A 22,619-nucleotide genomic window follows, 5' to 3' on the forward strand; every position below is an offset into this window, starting at 1 on the left:
CAGGTCCCCAGCCTGGCTGCGGAGGGGCTGGCTGTGTCCCCAGGCAGCGCTCTGTGCCGTGCTGGTGCACCCATCCCAGCGAGCAGAGGTGCTTTTGCTCTGAGCCTCTCAATAAAATGAAGGGGCAGAGTCTCACCCTCACTTACCCGATCCCTAGGTTTTTGGTAAGTTGGCATTACTGGGAAAAAATAAAATCAAATTGTTTGTTTGGCACAGGCTATCTCTGCCTCTCATCTTCTCTGCCACATGACCCCGCTCCCCTTGCTCGGGTATAGGTTTCTAGTAATGTGAGTTCCTGCTGGGCTCCACAAAAGCCTTTCCAGAAAATGCTAAAAATGCGCATCGCATTAGGGGGAGAGGGAGGGCGGCCAGCTGGCTCGCGGGGACCGGCTGCCACCCGGGGCGAGGGGCAGCCAGAAACACCCGATGAGAAGTGGCGAGGTTCGAGCTGCTGGGTCGAGGAAGGGCTCGAAGAAAAGAAGTGGGAATGGCAAGTGCCAAGGGAGTGGATCTGAATTCAGCTGTGTGCCAGGGGCAAAGGCAGGCACAGGGCAGGCTTCCTTCCCTGGGCCCGTGGTGGGCCAGCAGCTGCCCAAATGTCCCTCTGTGCTTTTAAAGCAAGACGCTGCAGCTACAGCACACCTTCCAATCGGTCCATTATAGGCATTTAATAGGCTAAACGGTGTAATACATCTACAGGACATACATTAGTCGAGTATTATGTACAGGTGGCATTTTACAAAATTAGAAAGAACTGAAATAGAGCAAAATCCAACAATGTCTTACTCCATAAAACTTCCCTTCTGCACTACATGAAATATTCTACAAGCTAGACTAGAAAAATATGACTGAATGTCTTTTTTTTTTCCTTTTTAGTTTCTACAAAGCTTTTCATCCAGAAAAAAATACAAAACAACTATTGAGTTTATCAGAGAGACAACACTTGCACACAGACAAAGTAAGTGGACATTCATAGACCTGCAAGTTGAATAAATAGGGCTTGTTTGTAGAAAACAAGTTTCTCTCTATCTTGCTCTCCTACTTTAGGGCCTCTGGCCCATGTTCAGAAAAATAAAAATGGGAGGAGGAGTTTGGCTTTGCGTGGTGGTTAAACAGGGGCCACACAGCTTCGGTGGAAAGCTGAAGTTTGAAGCATCCATTTGCTTCAGCTGAAATACTGAGGGGGAGCTGCGTGAAAGGGGAAACAGGAAAGAGGAGAGTAATGAGGCTGGAAGGAGGAAATCTGGCATTTCTGCAGGGGCTGCAGCGCTGTGTATTCCAACCCCAAAAAGTAGCGTCCTGAGGCGTATTTTCAGGGTGGATGCAGAATTTTGTTGTTTCTTTGGGAAACTTATTTAGGGAAGTGCCATTGACCTCAGGTGGAAATGGGATAAGGGCCATCCAGAGCAGGAAGGGAGGGAGCGTCTGAAAGCAGATAGAGAGCGCATAAAATTGGGGGAAGTGTTCCAAACAACTGGTTTTCCTTTTATAAAGTGAAAAGCAAATCAAGCGACACGTCTAACGTCATTCCTCGCGGAGCTGGGCAGACGCAGGTTAAAGGAAGTCACGCAGCCAAAAATACATCGTCATCCTTGCTGCTTTTCCCCAGAGCTTCGGAAAACTGCTCAGCAGCCGGTGCAGGGGCCGCGTTTAAAGAGCACCTCACACCCGAGCTGCAGCCCCGTGGCACTTCTCAATGCCTTACCCAGCTCGTTCTCGCTTCCTCGGCTTTGCAGGAAGGCTGCCACCAGCCGAGGGGGCGGCAGGGAGGGCAGCTGGATTTAGGAGGTGTGCTTGACACCCTCAGCTCCTCTGCCAAGAGCTGGTGCTCTGACCGTTCATCCAGCAGAATAGTTCTGTGACAGCGTGGGTAAGAATGTCTACACCAAAAAGGCAAAACAGGTTGTTATATAGGTTGAGAGAGCAAAGTTTAACTGAAGTATCACGTTATACTACACTACACTGCTTATAAAAAGGGTCCTAGATCCCAAACACCCCAAATAATGAGCTATAATTTTGTACATAAATTAATGTTGCTTTGAAGTAAAATAGTCTCTTTCCTTTGTATTAAACATTCATTGCACAGAATTCTTTGTAAGTAAATATATTAAATTTGGTTGCTAAGAAGGTATAAACTTATCTTATCAATACATCTGGCCAGTAAATTTTATCCATCATCACACAATTAAAAGTTTCCTTTAGAGAAAATTATTACTGGATAGAAGAATGCACTTGAAAGTCAACTCGGGAGTTAACGCTGGAAGAAATCCTGTTATTTCTTTCCACCCACAGCGAGCGGCTTCTTCCGGATGCAACATTAATTGGAAGTACAGACCCCATCCAGCCCTGCCGAGATGGAGAAATCCAACTTCGTAGCTTACAGGACACTTGCCACCGAAACAGTCGAACCCTTTTCAGAACATGCATTATCTCCACTGACACTGTCCAAGGGGTAATGTTTTGGGCCGAGATCTTTGCTTCTCCTGGGATGGTGCCTGGTTGGAGGGAGTCTCTGGAAGGTCCCCGTGGAGGAGCAGGCTCACCCCTGTGAAAATGGCCCCCGGATCCATCTCCAGGCAGGGAGACAAGGAGAATCCAGCGGAGACCTGATGCGTGCAGAGACAGCTTGTCCCACCATGAGCTGTGGCCTACCAGAGGTGGCTGTGCACCTGCAGCCCAGGGGGCCATGCTGCAGGTGAGGACCCCCAAGCCATACGTGCTCCTGTGGGCAGCACTGCCAGGGCAGGACAGAGGCCCCCTTCCACCCCTTCCCATCGCAGACGGCTCGGAGGGGACCTGGCATCATGTGGAAAGGCTCCCCAAATGTAAGGAGGTTTGGGCTGTGCCACTGAGCTCCCCTCACCTGCCCAACCACTGCCTAGCCTGGGCTAAGGGAGGAAGAGCTGAGCCTCTGCACCTATTTTATACACAAAACATACCAAAAGAATAGTCACAACAACTTCTATTAACAAGGTGGGACAAATCCAGCCTTGGCAGAAGCAGGAGCCATTTCACTGGCTTCAGTAGCGAGCTGGACCTGGTCCCCGAAGTGCGCACGAACAGCACGATCCACCCAACCAAATCTACAACAAACGGTCTCACTCCACGAACACCAGCGACTAGCTATTCCAGCTCGTCAATGTACAGCAAGAAAGCGTGTCTGAAGTTTCAGAGCCTTATCGAAAAGACGGTTAGTACAAGGCTGGTTCACCTCAATTTGCACAGGTTAGCCAAAGGGAGAGAACTGCTCTGATCCGCACGCGGGCGGCAGCCTGGAGATCCTGCGTAGCGATGGAGGCTAATCTTACACTTGCGTCTCTATACAAAAGTTACAAAATCAAATGGTGACATTATATTACATCTATTGTCCGTAATATCACAGTGCTAGTTTCAAATGGCTAAAAACAAGAAAGGTTTTAGATTTAAGACATCCCTTCCGGAGAAATGTAACCCCTTGGTCCTGCTGTTGATACCTGAAAGCAGCCTTGCTTAAAAAAGGTAAATCCAATGAAATGTGCTAATTGAAATTAGGAGCATTTTTCCTTTGCGATCTCATGTCTGCGATGCATTTCCTAACATGTCCCTTTCTTTTTCCCCAAGGAAAAAATAAACAAATAGTATGAATCCCAGCCTGAAAAGCAGAATGTTAAAAAGAACAGTTCTAAAGCCCATACACTTCTTACCAGGTACTAACTAAATAAAACCCTTGCAGATTTAAATACAGATTAGTTTGACATGTCTTCAGAGTGTGTTAGCTTGTCAACAACATTCACAATGAAGTTTTACTTCTGAGGCCACGGAGTTCCTACTCATCCTTTTCAGTTCTGCTTTCGAGAGTATCTGTACTGTCTTCCACTTCTTGAGCTGGATGCGCTAAAGTATCTGCAAAGAAATGGTTTGTCAGTATTTTTTCCCCCACAGTGTACATCACCCTTCATCTGACTCCCTGCTCTACGAGGCAGATGATTTGTCAGGGTGCTCAGCCTTGAAGCTGGTAATTTACTGTACTCGCAAACCAGCAACTGAGCCTGCAGTAGGGTACTCTGAGCGCATCACAGCCTGACTTCACAGGGACTTCAGACCTCAGGATGGGTATTAATGAGATGAGGTGATGACCCCTCTCATTAAAAGCAGGACAGCCGCCACCGTGGGAGGGCTACCTGCTGTCTTAGTGAATCTGCTCAAATACTCAGCTCTGAAGATGTAACAAGTCCCAATGTCATTGCATAAACACAACACAGAGGCCGTAATGCACAGCCTGGGGCTCAGGCCACAAATTTGGCCCGTATTTCTTCTTGAGTGATACAACCCTGTGGTAGCCACCACCTCGAAATGGCTTCAGGAACAGCAGAGGATTCGACACTTCAAGATCAGACGGTGTGTCATTGCCCCTTAGGGAGCAAGGGGCAGTGCATCTTGCACCCCATCCTCGCTGCTGTCTCTGGGCTTTTGCATGGCAAATGTTGGTGCACTGAAATGGAAACCGTGTCACTCTCTAAGGGAGAGCACTGAGATGAAAAAAAAAAAAAAAAACAGAAATGGAGAACAAGCTACATTGACAAGCTCTTATCTCTAGCCATATTTACCCCACAGTGACACCATTAGTCATATCTGCGTACCTCTGAGCTCCTGTTACCTTAATGCACTCCTGGGACACCACGATGCTTTGAAAATGCAGAGCTATTAAATACTCTGCTTCTAGGCTGAGAGATGGGGAGGTAGATAGACACCATGGAACAGGGTTATTGTTTCCTAGAGTGAGCTGCTGATGCGCAGCGCCCTGCCTGTTGGCCATGCGAGTGGCCAGCACTGAACCTGATGCGATTGTAAACTCTGTGTCCTCGAAAGCCACAGGGACATTTTCAGCCCACAGGACTCCCTTTCCATTGCAGGTGTTTCTGGGCACCTTCAAGCACCCACCGCTGCTTGGTACTCTGTTGACCTCAGGGCATGGCATAGCCAGAAAATGCTATTTTCCTATGGGGAACAAGGGTGAAAACTGCTCATTCCAACCTTCCAGATCCATCTGCTGCTGCTGGACGCAGACTCTTTGGTCACCATGCAGACCCTTCTCTTCTGCTGACTTCAGGTCATCGGGAGGCCAGCGCAGCTCCCCACTCTCCACCTCCCCGGACTCAGTTGGCTCCACCACGATCGATGGCAGTCTTTTGGACAGCTTGGGGTATTTCTCACGTGCATCTGGGAAGGCCTGGGGAGACATTTGGGGACACGCCTGTCAAAGCCTTGCCCATGTTCAGAGCAAGCGGGGTACATGCTCCATCTTAGCATCCTTTCTACACCTGACATGCACTACAATGTCCATCAAAACCCCCCTTCAATCTGGTGCAGACTGACCTGTGTGATCCAAAGTGCACAGAGAAAATAGAGACTTTGGAAAAAAAAATGCACCATGTTGCCAAACTGTTCTGGGGGGTTTGTAGGACACGAAGGTCATTGCTGTAATGGTCAGCTAAGTGGCTGCTCCAGCCCTTCTGGCTGCCGTCCTTCTGCTCTGATATGATTTATTCATATTTTCATGCAGTAACAGTTTATTAAGAAGCTGTCATGCTGCAGAGCTTTTTTATGTTATGTGAAACTGTATTTTATGGTGCATTCATGCAAGCAGGTAGCCCCAGAGATCATCTTTACGGAGAGGACAGCACCAGCTATTATTACATTTGTCACGTTGAGTCTGCAGGTCAAACGTTATGTAGTGGTTAGAGTTTGAAGCTGAACTAGGTATTTGTAGGGAATGATATTATAACACATAAAAGTGCTTTCTTGTTTTCAGTATAGCTGGTTCATTACAGTCCCTCAGGGTACTTTGTTTTGTTTTGCTTTGTGGTTGGTTTTGTTTGTTTGTTTTTGTAATTTGTTTTGTTTTTCTTTTTCTTTTTCCTGGACAAAAATTCACTCCAGGTCCTCCAGGAAGGGGCAGACCAGGGGACTGAACACCAGGGGCTGAGCTGAGAACCACCCCAGTTTAACTCCAGGTGCTTCCATGGGTTTGCTGTGTGCTGGTGGGATCCTGCCCACACATTTGCACTGTGTTCACCACTGTATCAGGGTTTCTGATTAGACCTAGCCCTGCTGTTACGTGAGCCAGCCTCAACGCAGCTCCTGCTACAAGCACAGGCAGAAACATGCAGATAATCCCCAACCACCCTAAAATCGGGCATGTCGTGGGGATTCATCCCTGCAAACGTACATGAAGATGAAAAATGTCACATGCTATTGTTAGTCCTGCAAATTGAGACACAATTAAGGAGTCTTCTTCTATAGAAGCAAGCCCTTCAGTGCAGCTAGACCAAGGGAGTCACTGAGGTTAAACCTTTCTAATGCTTCCCTGAGCTGCACTCACATGGGTGTAACTTGTCCTGATCAAGCAATGCTGCTCACGCTGCCTATCAGAAAAGTTCCCCCCCAACTCCTCATTATACAGCCTCCTCCAGACCTGTTTATAATTTGAAAATAAATTGCCATGGCAGCTGTAATGATTGGGAGGAATTCTTAAGAAGCTGCTAATATTTCCCAGCTATTTCCAAACATGCAACACGGTGACAACACCCAGGCTGGGGCAGGTCCAGAGACACCTCAGAGCAGCTGTGCGCTCTTCTTCAGACCCACGGTGCAGCCTGGGGCTGTGATCCTCATGGCTCAGATGATAGAAAATGGCCCGAAAATTGTGGTTAAATTGCCCTGCTGTCTCACAGGGCTGCCCGTACAGAGGACAGTGACCTGCTCAGTCTGCTTGGGTGGCAGAGGACTGTGAGAGTGCCACCTTGTCCCCAAGCCTGCCCATAATGCCTGAAAGGGGCAACCCAATGCAACAAAATTCCTGTTTTTCCCATCTTTCTGAAGACCTAAGAAATGAAACAAGCTGGTCTAAAAATGTGCTGAAAGGCAACTGCTAAGCCTGCAACAAAATTTAGGAAAGGCACCTGTGCAGCTTCAGTTTGCCTGTTCTCACTTGTGCTGTTCTCCTGCGGCCAAACAAACCGCGTCATGTTTTTCCCCCGGTGCCCAGCATTTACCACGTCCCCCCAGGAATGAGTCAGGACCGGCAGGAAGCAGCGCGGTGTTTTTCTGCGGAAGCTGGAGTGTGCGACGAGTGGGCAGGAGACGGCAGGAAGAGAGGGACCGGTCTCCTGGCCAAAGGGCTTGGAAGTTGCTGGAAGAAAGCTAGCTGTCCTGCTGAGTCACCGGCTTTGCGTTACCCCTCGTTTCTTTTTGCTTTCTTGCCTCTGCCGGCCACCACTAAAGTGGGGATAGGATCGCCCTGCCCAGAGGTGGGGATAAATCAGATGGAAAAAAACTTACCCAGGTGCAGCACTGACTCTGCTTGCAATAATACACCTCGTGTTGAGGAGCAACTCGAGTCCACCAGGACACGTTCAGGTCTGTCCCCCAGCAGCCACACGCCAAGCCACGAGCACAACCACGGGGACCGAGCTGGTGCCTCAGGACACCGTGGGCCCTCCTGTGGGAAATGGCACCACGAGTGGGCACTCGTGTGGGTGTGGGACTGCCTGGGGACAGAAAATGTCCCGCATCTGGCCAGTGCTACTGGAGCCATAGCTATCCAGGTGAACTACGTGGTCATTTCAGGTCATCTCTTTGCTGAAAGAGGGAGCTCCCTCCGAGCCTGGAGCTCATTGCACAGGTGGCCGTGTAAAAGCTGTGGGACAGTATTTGCTAGGTGTCCGCATCATAATTTCATACATACATATATGCATAAAAGTTACTGCATTACCCTGCTTTTGAAAAGCAAATCAGACATAGTTTTTCTAGCAGTACCTGGCTGGAAGGGCCTCCTTCTTCCTCAGGAGACTGGCTGAGCGTGAATTCCTCCATCACCGGTTCCCGTGTGTTCATCACCTCTGTCATGCTGCAAACATCAGAACAGAAATGGAAAACTCAGCTCTGTGCTTTGGCCCCATGGTTAGTTTAAAAACAGGCATTTTGTTCTAGTAACTGTGATGCAGACTGTCCTTTCTAGTCAGCCCCCAAAATATTTCCTCATCTCTTGGGCATGTTTATTTGCTGCTGCACTGCTGTGGTCATCGGTGGAGTGACAGCTCCATTGTCCCGCTACCCCTTGTCTTAATCTGCTGCATCTTTTTCCCTAAAAAAGTGCAAATACAGGTTCAACCCAAGGGCATCAAACGTGCTGCCAAGCTGTGCAGTGAGAGATGCTTGCGATTGGGGGCAAATCCAGGAGCAGCAGCAGCAGCAGCAGTGATGTCCCCCCTGAAATTGCATCTGTGGACAAAAAAAAAAAAAAACAAAAAGTTACTGTGCAAATATCAGCCCTGAATTAAATTCTCATTCTGGTTCTTCATAACGTCTTCAATATTTGCTGTTCCCAGATGTCTCTTCCATTTAGTCACGAGCCAGCACTTCTTTTTAAACTGTTAATTCCAGACACACCAGCTGTATCGGTGTCTAAGGGCCAGATTTTTGGTAGTCTTTATTTCCCTGAACGTTCAGAGAGGTGTTGAGTGGGATTTTCAAATGCATCAGGGAAGGTTTGGCACCTAAATCTCATTTAAATCAGGGATTTAAGAGCCTAAGCTGCTTATGTGCCCATTAACCATCCCCCTGTGCTGCTCGGCACCGAGGCACCGCAGCTCCGGCCCCTGTGCTCTCCTTGTCCCGCTATCAGCATTTGGGCAGCCTGGAGCAGGGGGATTGAGCTCTGGCGTGGGCTGGCATACCTGGTTGGGTATCTCCATCTCTGTGGAGCAAAGATTTTCCCCACATTTGGGATTTAGAGATACAGCAATTACCCTTTCCATTGAAAAACTCAAATAGCAGCGAGCAGAGGCTGAAGCACTCGGCGTGACCTGCGGACCAAAGGGGCCGCGCTCCTTTCAGGTGGGAATACCTCAACCCTGGGTGGGTTTGGCCCCACATGTGCCCCGTCAGGGCCAGCAGGGGCTCGCTGCCAGGCTGCTGCAGCAGGCAGGACGTGGGCACCGGCAGCGAGCCCGCCCCACAGCAGCTCCCCTTCGGGCACGACTAAAGGCTGCCATTAATTCTGGTCCCGCTTCACGCACAAAAGCCTCCTTTGTCAAGGCTGCTCCTACTGAGAAATGCAAACTAAAACATCTTAAGGATGGCTTGTTTCAGGCTTACATTACCAATTACCCCACAAAACTGAATTTTACAATATCTGCAATTACTACAAAACCCTTCACAATGACTTTAATTAGCCGTAGCACGGAGCAGCGTGACATCGCGGAGACTTTCACTCCCACTGCATCATATTTAAAAAAGAGCACGGCAGACCCAGGAGACGCTTGAGCTCAGCTGTGAGCCAGGACCCGACCCTATAGGCATCCACCAGCTTAGGGAAAAGCCCTGAAAAGCCAGCCCCAGGCCCAGACAGTGCCGATTTAAGCAGCGTGCTTCCTGGGACACACACACAACAGGAGAGAGGAACTGGGCTACAAAACTCAGCAAGAGGTTGCACTGGTCCCTCATCTGGGCATCCCCAACCTAAACCCTCCTGGATCCACAGCACGGTAGCAGAGGGACAAATTCTGCCTGCTGGGTGGAAGTTTTGTGCTCACTGTCCCCCCTGCAATAGGGAGCAGCAGGACACCCCAATCCACCCAGTCAGTAAAACACAGACTTTTTTATGGACACCTGCTTTTATTCCTACAGCTCCAGCGTGCTGTACCATTGGGCACCTGTGGATTACAGCACCACGGGATGGGGATCTGGAAATGGAAGACCCTTGCCCAAAGCTGTGCCCTTGGACCCTTCCCTGCCCGTTCCCTCCACTGTCTCCTCCCTCCAATCACCCCCAGTGCTCCTGAAGCTCTTGTCTTCTTTTCCCATCCCAGTCTCTGCCCTGGTCCCAGAGGGACCTCTCGGTGTCCCCCCTGCTGCCCCCCCTAAGGCCACAGCCTGGGGGAGCACTGGGACCACCGCTCTGACTGTGTCCAAGATGCAAGCCTCTCGTTTGGGATCCTTTTCGGGGTTTGGTGCCCTATCCCCTCTCATCCTGGACAGAAGGGAAAGGGACTTGGATGAGAGAGCATGTGTGTCTGCCTGGAAATAATCTCAGAGGCTTTGTGAGGGGCCACGATTTATGAAGTCTTGGGCTTGGCTATCATGGAGAAGACACGTCCCACTGCTTGTGTCCTGGGGGTCAGTGCCTGCTAGCCAGGAGAAGATTGCTGCGGCTGCCCACAGCTTGCTGGTTTATTTTAGCAGGCTTTCAATACATACCGAGTGCGTAAATCACTTCTCCATCCTTGTTCCACAGGACATCAGAGAGATACAGCCACACATGCACTTTCAAACGTGTCATATGAGCTCAGAGATGTTGTTAAGACCTCATGAAATTCTATTATTGAGCAATAACGGGCTCCGTGCTTCCCAAAGACCACATTACACCCCGCAGATTATTTCTAAATGACAAAGACAAATGGTTCTGGCTAGGAAAATGGTGACAGTCCTGCCAGTGTTCCAGCAGATGCCTCCATGAATCAGCTCCCAAGCTGTTGAAGCCCAGGCCATTTGAAAAATCTGTGCAACTTAAGGGTTTGATTGAATAGGATGGCAGAAGCGATTGTACTTGATGCGTTTCAGAAAAGAACAGGGGGGCATGCAATTGGCAGAAGAATTAGGCTTTAACTGGAACAGATTAATTGTTCTCAGTCTCCACTTAGAAACAGTAAAGGAAAGCAGAAGAAATCTATATGGGCTGGGAAAGCAGCGATGCCTCTAACAATCTTAACTAGGTGTTTAACACTAAAAATAACCAGAACTGAAACAGTTGTGAATGCCACTGCAAATCAGCTCATCTGAAACTTTGAAATCACTTGTAGGACATCGCTGAAGTTTTTATGAAGCCACAGAAACTGAAAAGGGGGTTTGGTTGCTGCTTAGGGCTTTTTTTAACTGTGGTATGATTTATATGCAGGAGAGATTTTACTTCTCAGCCAATTTTGATGGAAAAATATTGAGCCATTTTTACTGCTGCTTTTATGTGACAAGTACTTACATACAACAGAAAAGTGGCTGATGCAAGCAAATTATTATAAGAACTGTATCTCTTTTAAACTGGGTTTTGCATTTATGTTCTGTACGGTAGGTGCTGATATCACCAATGACATACAGTAGCCATAGTGATGCAAAACAAGGCAATAAATAGCATTTACAAACAAAGAATAAATTCTGTTCTGGTGGATGAGTCACCTACTCTGAACCTTAAAATTCTTCTAGCAGTGAATTAAGACATGCATTTACTTCCCCTAGGTTTAATTAAGCTTAAATATACCAATTAGGAAAAAAAGAGCAAAATCTATTCTTGCTTTTCTGTGAGAAAACTGCATTCAGAGATGATTATCCTAAATGCAACTGCTACTGTCACAGGACCATGTTATTCTGATCTTTTTCCAGGGGCACAGAGCAAACGAACAGCCCACTTTCTGCTGTTTGTGATTGCACAAAGAAGGTCAGTTACATACAGAGCAAGATATAGGTTGACAGGTGCTAAACCACCAACGGTGAGAAACAATGCACGCACTTTTATTTTAGTTTCTGAACAGAGGGCAAAACTGACCTGTGAAACTCCTGGTTGCAAAATGGTACTTAAATGAAGACCAGTTTCAGATTCAAAACCATGGAGCACTTATTTGGAGAAGGAAAACAGGCAGGTTGCATGATGCAAGCAAAGATTTCCTTCAGAGAAACTAAACCACCTCTTCTCCAAAGCAAGGATCAGAGAGTAGACAAGTGAGTTCCTCTCTGCTATGATACTCTGAACAGCCTAGGTAGTCCTTTGAATGGAGCATTTGCAGCCTAGATAGTCCCATCTCAGGACCTCTGAGCAAGCTGCTCAGACTTTTCAGGGATAGAAATGTGGTGTACGCCTGTGCTGACAATAGGAAAGTGCCTTCTGGCAGCAGGGCCACATGGTGCGTGTCACAGCACACCAGCAAGAAGCCTATGGCCAACGGGTTCCAGCTTTGGCTGGCTGGTGGGCTCCGTGGCCATGTGCTACATGCCCCAGCCTGGAGGATGCTCACATGCACACCAGACTGAGGCCTGATCCTGTGCTCACCTCCCAGACCAGGAAAGGCAACAAAGGGGATGTCCGCCTGGAGCACGAGACTCAGGGTGGGACAAACAACAAGTATGGGGCAATGACAGAAGAAAGCTCATTACCTTCAATCACATAAATGGGTGTCGCTTCCAAAAACTGCTGCAGATGTTCACTCCTGCTGATGAAATGTTGTGCAGACTCTGTCAAATCCTAGAAGTGTCTGAAAGAGACGATATGACAGAGTCAGAGCTTGCAAACACAATGGCAAAGCCAGCAGTGACCAGGGGGAAAGAGCAATGTGGTGAGCTCACTACTTCAGAAAGAGGCAGCAGAAACTCCTGCTTCAGAGGGCTGGGTAATTTTCTGTATCTAATGGGAATTGATCTTGCTAAAGATGTAGCTTGTAGCATACCCAGTGAATTGCCCAGGCAATTAATGTTCCAAAACTACACAAAGCTGAAATACCTTGCAATCTGACTCTTTTTTGTGATGATAAACCTTATTCCTTAGTGTAAGCTACATTAAAACTGCTGAAACTGGGACACTCTGCTATTCTCCCATGCAGGAATTTTAATGATATTTTTGAAAATCGAAAAATAAAGATACATCCCCTTGTTTGGCAGGCTCAGTGTGCTTAGTGAGACGTGGTTCAAGACATAAAGGAATGAGATTCTTGCTCTTAAAGTGACTGGTCAACACACAAAGAAGACAAAATACACTGGAGGAAAGCTAATAGGATTACATTACTGCATGTTTCTCACTGATGTCTCAGGAGAAACGATTTTTGCAAAAGTCTTCTCCAAACTGAAGGTACTACTTTGAGTGGTAGCAGGACGGGGGAGCCTGGAGAGCAGAGGTGAGGATCCCAGCAGTTCAAAATGCGATTCACTAATTTCTTATGGCTTCCCTGGCGGAAAGTCTTAGCTGAGGAGCTTGGGAAGGTACAGTGCTGAAATGTAGTCAGTATCTGGGCCAAAGATGATTTTCTGAGAAATTTGTTTAGCCCTACAGCTTGCCAAATATATATTCATGCCAACCACAGCTATTTCCTTGGATGGGAAAAAGGTGTTTTCAGTGAAATGAATGGCACTAGTGTATATATTTTATATCCTCCAGTGGTTTGGATACCAGCCCAAGTGATTAAACAAATCTACCTGCTCTGGAGGCCTTCCTACCAAGATTTATAACTCTGGATTAGCTGCACACTGATTTTTTTTTCAAAAACAGAGGAAAATTGTCCATTGCATTCTGGAGTTTCTCTTCATGCCACAGGCCGTGCTTATTGCAAATTAGGGAAGCAGGAAATCGCATCTCCATCCCCAGAATCCAATTCAGGAGGGTTTAATTCTTGTCTGGCAAATTTCCTCCCCAGTGATCAAACCAACTTCAGGGAGGCTAACGTTTGCCCCTTAAAAATTCATGACTACAGTCAGACTTTGTCTCTTGTATGGAAACCAGAGAGCATCCGATACCGTGTTATCCAATACTCTGGGAAGAAGATTTTTATCCCACTACCCATTACAAAACAGCTGCTATTAAACCCATGAAAATTCAGCAAGTACTCATCTACCTTAAATCTCTCCTTTAGAAAAGATTAGATGTCATAAGAACAGTTACTGCACTGAGTCATCTCTCAGCGAAAGACAAAATGGCATACGAGAGAGCGAGCTGGGCACATCAAAGCCACCGGCTGGAAGCCACGCCAGGCCAGCTGCTGTTTAGAGGTATCTGCGGCCGCCTGGCTTTTGGTATGTGAGGATCCATGTGGGATTGAATGACCGAAAACAATGCCTGTTGCTTTTCCACTCTCTGTAAAGAATTTCAGGGTTGAACTGACCCAGGACTGATCTCCTGTCCATGCGCTATGGGGCTTGCAATGTTTGAGAGGGGACGTCGGCCCCTGGGGCTCAGCTACTTGGAAGCTTTAATGGAAAGAAAGTCACTTGAGGACTCCCTTCTTCCACCCACACAGCCGTACTTCGAAACAGAGAAACTTCTGCCTAATCAATATTCTTGGAGAGTTCAGTGCTACCAGTGTATAAAACCACCAGAATGCATTTATTCTCTGAAGAGTAAATACTCACTTTATCTACCTAATAGGTGTGATTATCTTCTTTGGCTGGCACTAGAGGAAACATTATCTAATACCCTTCCTTCTACGATACTGCTTAATCTTTTAAAAACCAGGCACAGCTATTGAGGCCATGCGGTGAGCTGTCAGGAAACAACTCTGGAAGAGCCTTGCTCTGCTCACCTCTTCTTGTCCCTTCCTACCTGCATACCCACACTTGGCTGCTTTGCTGATCAGTCCAGCCTTGGCTGGTGTACTCTCTCCCGATCCACTCCTCTTCTGCCACTTAAATTCACCTTCAAACCCTCGGCCCTCCTTGGCCCCATCTTAAAACCAGCTTCTTCTCGGGCTCCGGCTGTGCAGCCTTGGAGGGAATGAGGAGGGGACCTCTCCACCCCACAGAACAGGAGGGACTGGCACAAAATACCAGGCACTGAAAGGTGCTCTCCAGGCTTCTCTATCGCTTTGGAAAGCACCTAGGGCCCATTGCCTGTTTGGGGCTTCCACACCACGAGGACACGGTCTGTCCCAGAGGGCTGGTCTCATCTCCCATGGGAGAAGAGGCAGGAGCAGAAGGGTTTGCACAGCTCTTCTGGGCAGCTGTGGGGTGTGGAAAGTCCAGCCCGGCTGTCGCTCCTGGGCCATGGGTGGCCTTGCTGTGGGGAGAGAGGAGACCACCCTGCCCAGAAGTAGATGCCTTTCCATGGCATAAATTCACCGTGAATCGCAAAGGAGACGTTTTTAAGGCCAACATGCGTCAGCGAAACAGAAAGAAGAGCCAAACACCAGCTGCGATCCTAGTGGCATGCAGCTAGGCCGCTTGGTCACAGATCCCTGCCTTTCTGAGTGCTTCCTCGGGTGGGAGCAGCACCTCCACCATGGGGTCACTCGTGTTTGGAGGCGCACCCCACTCGTCCCCCAGCTGCCCCATAGCTGGGGACAGCCAGGCGGCACAGGGACACGCCAGGGCAGGGCTGGTGTGAGCTTAGCGGCCATGGCGGGACGGCCTCCTCCCTCCTGCCCTCCCTGCTTCCCGAGTTAATCATTCCCCACGGAGCGCGAATGGAAATATTACGATAACAGCCTAACAATGTCGCATTGAAGGTTCACCTTGCAACAAATAAGCGCAGATAGGCAGCAGAAATCGGCCCTGAACCGCTGCTCTGTATGCGAGCGTATCACTTCTCCCCTTCTTATTTCAATGGGGCCATCCCAGGGGCTTTGCCAGCCCCCTATTTAAGTTGTGCTGGAGATGCAGCACAATTACACACCCTCTGTGACGGACTGCGTGGTTCCTGGTGCTTGGGGGGGTTGTGAGCTTGCCCATGCCTCAAACAAATGGGGATCTCAGCCCTCGGCCTCCCCCCACACACACACTCTGCCCCCTTACAGCCTCTAGGTAAATGCAAACTTTTCTCTGTTCGAGGAGTCTAGTCTTTGTGCTACAGAAAGAAAAGAAAAAAGAACCCTCCTATTGATTACGAGGAGAATTGGCACATGCGAATGATGTCAAACAAGAGAAGTTACGGCCTACTGCTTGACTTTTGCACACTGGAAAATTTTGACAAGTTACAACGAACCATGCTCAGCAATTCTTAATAAACATGAGCATTTTCCACACAGCAGAAGAAAGAGCACTTTATTTGGGCCACTCTGCTGCAGCAGATCGGGCTGGCAGCTCAGCCAAGGTGGGTGCGTGGGTGATCTAGGACAGAGCTGCAGTTGTGGTCAATGGTGACACGAAGGGGCTGCTCACGCTGTGCCAGAAGGTGCACACCCCTGCAAGGAAATGTCAGCGTTTTCTAGGGCCAGGTGCTTCTGCAGATCCAACTCTTCTATACTTTGGTCTTATAACAGTGTCCTAGGAGGATGGAGCTATGGCTTAGTCCCTGAAGTGCTTCAGGCCGCATGGGTGGCCTGGACTATTCAGAGACAGGACCAGGCGCAGTGCATCTGCAGCGGGTGGGATGCTAGCTTCAGCATCTTGGCACAACCCAAACTGTGTGCTTACCTCAGTGACACTCCGCAGCCTCCAGTTTCCGCATGAGTGCCTACTGAGCTCAGCTCTTGGACCCCGCGGGTAGGAACTTGGACGGCATCTTTGTTTCCCCTGGTTGCACATTTGTAATGGATGTATTTTATGAAGTGTTGTGGGTTCCATGGGACTCGAGAAATGTAAATTACAGCATGGACCACTGAAGATAAATGTGCGTGTGTATGAACTCCTATTTAAACCTCCCACTTCTTTTTGGATGCAAATCTCTTTCCTAAGCAACTGAGAAAAGTGCGATATGTGTCAGAGTCTGGAGATTAGAGATCTGTTCTGTTCCCTCATTTCAGAAGCTCTTGTCTTCGGCCACCCACGCAGTACTTGAGTTCTGCTCTCCGCAGGCCAAAGCTGCCTTCCTCTCCTCGGCGGCGTGTGCTCTACAGAAGATGTCGATCTCTCTCAGGAAGCAGTGAGATGAAATGACTCTCGATGTGGAGGAGCAGGCATTTCAGCATGAGACACAGCACGTAGTTTGGGAGAGCGAAAAGGGGTAGGAGGCTGCTATTTCCAGACCGCGCTGCCTCCCTCCGCTAACTTCGCAGCAAGCAGCAGTTTTTGCTGTTCCTGCTCCAGAGAAGCTACTGGGGTAAATATCACCCTGGGGAATTTCTCAAACACTCGGCTGTGGACTACCAAATCTAGAAAACACGGGCTTGCAAAGGGCACCGCACTGGCAGATCACTCCAACTCAGCTTCCTCTTGTTGCGCAGCGAGGCTGAGGCTGCCTGTTGCTCTCGTACACCCCCAGCTCCCGGCGCGCTGTGACTGCACACAAATCCCACCCTTTGGTTTGTTGGAGCTGCCGAAGTTCCTACTGGCCCTGTTTGCAAAGATGAGCTAGGAACTTGACTCATAAATGGCCATTTTTTTTTAAAAAAAAAAAAAAAAGCAGGAAAAAGAACTAAAAGGTGCCCATTTTTAACTACCATATTTTTTCAAGTAATTGCATGATTCGAGGGTGAATTTACCGAAAGTTTTTAGCAAACGATGCTTGCAATGCTGCTAGCTATGGGTGCTTCCCTGGTGGGTTTTTCTTTTCCTTTTTCCTGGCTGCTCATTTTCTTCAGCTCTTTGATCTCAGCACTAAGCTACCTGAGCTTCCCGGCGGAGGATGCCACCAGGGACAGGCAGAGCACAGGAGGGGAGCGGGGCTGCCAGCCAGGCTGCACGGGGCTGGGGACGGGGAGCAGCCAGCCAGGAAGCATGTGCGGAGCAGCGGAGGGAAGAAGAGGCAGAGCAGATGGGAAGAATGACTAAGCGAGCTCCTCTGAATGCTAGTAGACCTTGGTATCATGGAAATCTCCACAGAGTCCTCATGGAAGTGTACGCCAAGAGAAAGTTTGGATTTTTTTTATTGTTTTTTTAACATTGGATTCGGCAGCTGATTGACATAAGAGGACCTCATTAAGAAAACAACCCCATCAAAATTAGAGAGAAACTTCAACAAGCTATTAAATGGTTTTCGAGGTATCTCTTCTGGTACTTGTGCAAATACTATCTCATCTGAGAACGTGCTTTTGGGATCCGAAAGTCTGTGCCAAGCAGAGTGTTTCTGAGCTCTGCACAAGCAATGAACCTTGAATTGGCTTCAGCTCACGGAATTGGCTGCAGCCTCTCAAAACAACTTTATGAACCCTGCAGCTTAGGAATAAATATATCATTCCTTCTGATTCAGAGCAACCATTGCTAAAGGGTCTCAGAAAGAAGTATCACCACTTGTTTGTGTTTCTGGGATCTTCCCAGGAAGATGGTGATTCTTTGTCCCTGATATTTCATGCCACAATTGTCCCTCACCTTACAGCACCAGTCAGTGACTGCTGAAATCTGCCTGTGCTATTCCCAAGTATTTCTGGACAGTCCTGAATTCAGGCCATGGTCCCACTAGCAGAAGATAAGTGGGGAAAAAGATATCTGAGGACATCGACACAGAGCAGGTGATTGTTGGATGGAAACATCCTGGGAAATGGGTTGCGAAATGTCTGATGTCTTTCTGGCACTGTGGAAGAGTGCTCCAGCTAGTCTGTCATACTTTGGATAGTTTATCACTTCTAGGTAACAGAATAGGATAAGAGGTTAGGTATATAAATAGTATTTACTTAAAAGATAAACTAGTTATTTCCTTGTAACTTTAGGGAAATCAGAATATGGTGTTAATAGTGCTGTAACATGGTGCAACATTGAGCCATTCGGTACAGAATTGAATACAGCCAAAACAGCAAAAGAGTTAGAGGTTAATTTAAAAATAAAGAAAGAAAGAAAACAAAATTAAAAAAAACAAACACCACCACAAGAAAAAAGCAGACACTCTGAAGAGAACAAAGACAATGAAGAGACTTTTAATGTTCCTTATTAGTAATTAACAGCAAAACTGCAGGTGTCACAACACCACAGGCTAACACCAGAGGTGTTTTTCTCTAGGAATTAAAGCTCTCTAACCTTAATTGAATTTCCAAAGTGTGGAAAGTTGCCCCAGCCTGAGATGGAAGATAGGAGAACAGTGTGTGTTATCGCAGTAGGGTTGGGCATGACAGAGGGCAAGGACAATGCATAGATAAAAATAAATATATTATTTTTAAAAAGCAGTACGGCTTTTTTTTTTCTTTTTTTTTTTTTTTTTGGAATGAGTCATTAACTCTGAAAGCATATGTGTATGGATAATGCACATTGGTATCTTTCTGCCAACCAATTAACATCCACCTGAAGCTAGAGGTCTCCTAAATATTTGCACACAGGTCGTTTATATGGGTGCATCTCAGAGAAAAAAGTGGGATGAAAAATCAGGTTTACGTGTTATAGAAGTTGCAAAGGAACTGGAACTTGGACTATTCTGTCAAAGCCCTGTGAGGACATGGGCTCTATGGGGCAAAACGCTGTGGGATCAGCCAGCCCACCCTGATGGCAGCAGGGGCTTGTCCTGCCAGAGCCCAGCTTCCTTCAGCACTGGTGTCTGCTCTGCAGATGCCATTACTGATGGTGCTCTCTCTCTCAGCCCCCAAGCACTTGCAAGCAAAGAGTGACAAAAGCTGGAGCAGGGGGCTGAGAGAAGGTTTTAAGGACCTGCTTGTATTAACTGGTCTTTTTCATTCCACCTGAGTTGTTATTGGCTGGTAGTTTTCCTAGGGCTTGCAATAAAGTCTTCCTTTGAAGAAGGAACATGCAGGAAACTGATTCACTTGCTGCTTTTTCCAGAGAACACACACACACACGTCTAGGAGCAAAGGGAAGGGGCACCGCAGAGAGGCAGATGCTGGGCTCCTTTGGATCCCAGCAGGGCTCCTCCTGCCTGCCATGACACAGGATCTGCCCTGGACCAAGGCTGCTCCGTCTGACCCCTCCAAAATAGACAGATGTGGTAAAATGGGCTTAAACGCAGGGGGATAATTTCAGAAATGAGAGCGAAGTAGCAATTTCAGCCTGTGACACTGTGGGTTTGATACCTGATCTATGCAAAAGCCTGTTGCTTAACACAAAGAGATCATTGTGAGAAGGGAGGGAAAATAGCAACTATATTTGCACATTCATTTCTTCTGCTAAAGTAATGTACCAGGGAGGTTAGAGGAAATTCCACGATTGACAAACTGTCAGGCCAGATCGGGAAAGCAGGGAAAAGCGGGTCAAGTCGCTCCCTGTTTGCTTGTTTTCTCTCTGCAATCATAATGTTGACTCTGAAAACATGTTCTTTAAATGGAATATTAATTATCAAAATCCTGAGCTGTGAGCTGGATTCTTTTCTGGGCACAAAATTTGTTGCTCATTAAATCTAAGAGACGGAAAACACTGGCTTGGGACTGGTGGTGTGTAGGCAGATTTCCCCGCTTCACCTTCATTTCCAGGCTTCCCATAAGGAGGCAATGTGCACGGCGCCAGGCTGCAGGAGCGCAAACTTCGGCGTAAGGACTGTAGGACTGCGGTAAAGATCTCGGTCAGGAAAAGCCTAGCGGCAACTAATTTCTCTGTTCATCGCTTCTCGTGGCTTGAGGGGTTAATGCTGTATCCAGCCTAGGCTCGCTCCCCTCCGTGGCTGCAGCCGCGTTCAGGCACCGACAAACACACCTCTGTCCCGGATGAAAAGGGAATTTTTGTGGTACGCTCATTTGGCAGGGGGGAAATATTCACACCCCTTGCTCGGAGTGAAACATAGTCCTCATTGACAGGGGAAAGTAGGCTCTTTCTTTCCCTACAAGTAACCGCGTGTGTGGCAGGCGCTACCTGTTGGGAAAGGCAGGGTTTGGGGGTTCTTTCACCTGAAAGAGGTGAAGGCTGCGAGCAAAGGAATCGTTGTCTTAAACTCGCATTTTGCTACCCGCTCGGAGAAAAAATAAATAAAGAAAGAAAGAAAGGCAGACACACACCGAAACAAATGAACAGCTGAGGCGATCGCAGCCCAACAACTCCCTGGGTGCCACTCTCATTCATCAGGATTCCTTCACACAGCCGGCGCCTGCCAAGCAAGTTTTGCTGTAAAGCACAACCCATTCCTCGGCGAGTTCCCCCTAACACCCTTCACAAAGCCAGAACACATCTGGAGGGCTTGGAAACACAGCCGAGAGGCAAAGCCGGGCAGCAGCCCCTGCTCCTCCTGCGCCCCTCGCTCGCCCCGCACTCGCCCCCCCTGCACCGCACAAGCACCGGGCTGCGGCTCGGAGCCCTGGGCTCGGCTCCCCGGGGTGCCCCCGCCTGCCGGGGCTGGGCTCAGCTCCCAGGGGGGCTGCCCCAACCCCTCGCAGCCCCCGGGGCTTCTCGGGGGTCCCCGAGCATCCCGCTGCGGGCAGGGCACCGCCACCCGCCTCCCCGATCCCTCTCCGCGGCCCGTCCCGGCTCACCGGCGAGGCGAGGCGAGGCGAGGCGAGGGGAGGCCGGCAGCCTCCCGCCGGCCATGCACGGAGCCGGCAGCTCCGTCAGGGTGTCCGCATCCTCCCGGGCCGGCCGCGGCACCTCCCCGCCCGCAGACCGGCCCCAACGCTGCCGGCGAAGGGGAAACCACTCCCCCGGCAGCGCCGCGGGGCGGTGCGAGGCCCCGGCCCCCCCCTTTCCCTCAGCACCGCCACCGCGACGCCCCCCCACGGGGGGATCGCCCCCAGCACCTTCCACGGAGCCGGCCCCACGCCTGGGGGACAGCTCCCCAAAGTGGGGACACCCCCCAAGGTGGGGACACCCCCCCCCAAGTGAGGATACACACCCCAAGTGGGGACACACACACCCTCAAGTGGGGACGCCCCCCGCCATACACACACACTGCTAAGGGGTGTGGGGCTGGCACAGGGCCCCCATCTCCCTAAGGAAAGGCTGAATTGAGGCGTAAGATTTCTCTTGCTTCTTTTCTGGGGTTTCTTTTTGCTGTAGGGGGTGTGTGTGCCCACCCGGGACATGCTCTGCTCTCGTTCAGAGGTGTGATGAGGGGCAGCTCGCTGCTGGGGTGTCAGCCCAACGCTGTGGAGAGAATCATTGAATCATTAAGGCTGGAGAAGACCTCCAATATCACCCAGTCCCGCTGCCCCCCTACCACCAGTATCACCCACTGAACCACGTCCCCAAGCACCAGTCCAAGAGAGAGGCTGGCAGGGGAGCCCTGCCTGTGTCTGTGGTGCCATGGGGACAGGTCAAAAGCACATCAGTGAGGTGACACTCGGGGCAGGAGGGTGGGGAGCAGCAGTGGGGGTGAGGACCCAGGAGATCTGTGAAACCACCAGGCCAAGGTCCTCCCGCAGCTCAAGGACAGGTGCTGAGGGCAGCCAGGACCTGCCTCAGTCCCTCTGCACACCCAGCAAATAGAGCTGTGGAGACGTCGGTGTCCCCTCTTTGCTGAGGAGACATCGGGTTCCCCTCTTTGCTCAGCCCTGGGGGCTCAGCAGCTCTGTTTCCAGCATGAGGAGAGGCGAGCACACGGGGCACTGAGCAGGGGATGGGCTCTGACCAGGGGAGGCCATCCCGGAGCTTGGCCCGTGCAATACCCTGCCAGCAGCGGACACCAAATTGCCGGGAAGCAAGGAGCTTGGCCTCCACTTCTGGGTGGTGGGGAGCAAAATGTCAGCTGCTGGTTTAAGGAAGACACCCGCCTGCTGCTGTGGGCTGAGCTGAAAGGTAACTGAATTAGGCCAATAGGGCAACACTGGCCCAGCTGCACTCAGCTCTTCATGCACTGAGGATGGTGGATGGCAGGGATCTGTGGCCATGCCCTCAAATCCATTTGGGAATATCCCAACAGACATACATACAATTTCTATACAGAGAGTATCAGCCAGGGTATTGCCCAGATCCAGGGCTATGAATGTTGGCCCCGGCACAACAGGCACCCAAGCAGTGCTGGAGCCTGCTCTCCTCTGGAGCTGCTCCGGAGCTGCGAGCTTTTACACCCCGCCTGCTTTTTACACAATCCTTTTACAAGCATGTATAAAATGAAGCTATCAGTTTAAACCTAAACGTGCAATATTTGGTTT

At 49.3% G+C, this 22,619-nt stretch overlaps 1 protein-coding gene across 2 annotated transcripts; it reads right to left on the reverse strand.

Annotated features, from left to right (window-relative positions):
* Positions 1–648: 648 nt before the first annotated feature.
* LBHD2 (LBH domain containing 2) lies at positions 649–21,164 on the reverse strand. 2 transcript variants are annotated; one of them, XM_068682679.1, is made up of 5 exons: positions 21,006–21,164; positions 12,184–12,281; positions 7,798–7,888; positions 5,014–5,209; positions 649–3,882 (listed from the first exon to the last, which is right to left on the reverse strand). In XM_068682679.1, exons 3-5 carry the CDS (start codon positions 7,885–7,887, stop codon positions 3,806–3,808), a joined length of 363 nt encoding a protein of 120 aa, XP_068538780.1. In that variant the 5' UTR covers position 7,888; positions 12,184–12,281; positions 21,006–21,164; the 3' UTR covers positions 649–3,805. The 2 variants fall into 2 exon arrangements, with proteins under 2 accessions (XP_068538780.1, XP_068538779.1); XM_068682678.1 differs by having other exon boundaries at positions 12,184–12,282; positions 21,012–21,163.
* Positions 21,165–22,619: the final 1,455 nt, after the last annotated feature.

This window comes from Anas acuta, chromosome 5, assembly GCF_963932015.1.
Source record: "Anas acuta chromosome 5, bAnaAcu1.1, whole genome shotgun sequence".
Classification (NCBI taxonomy): domain Eukaryota; kingdom Metazoa; phylum Chordata; class Aves; order Anseriformes; family Anatidae; genus Anas; species Anas acuta.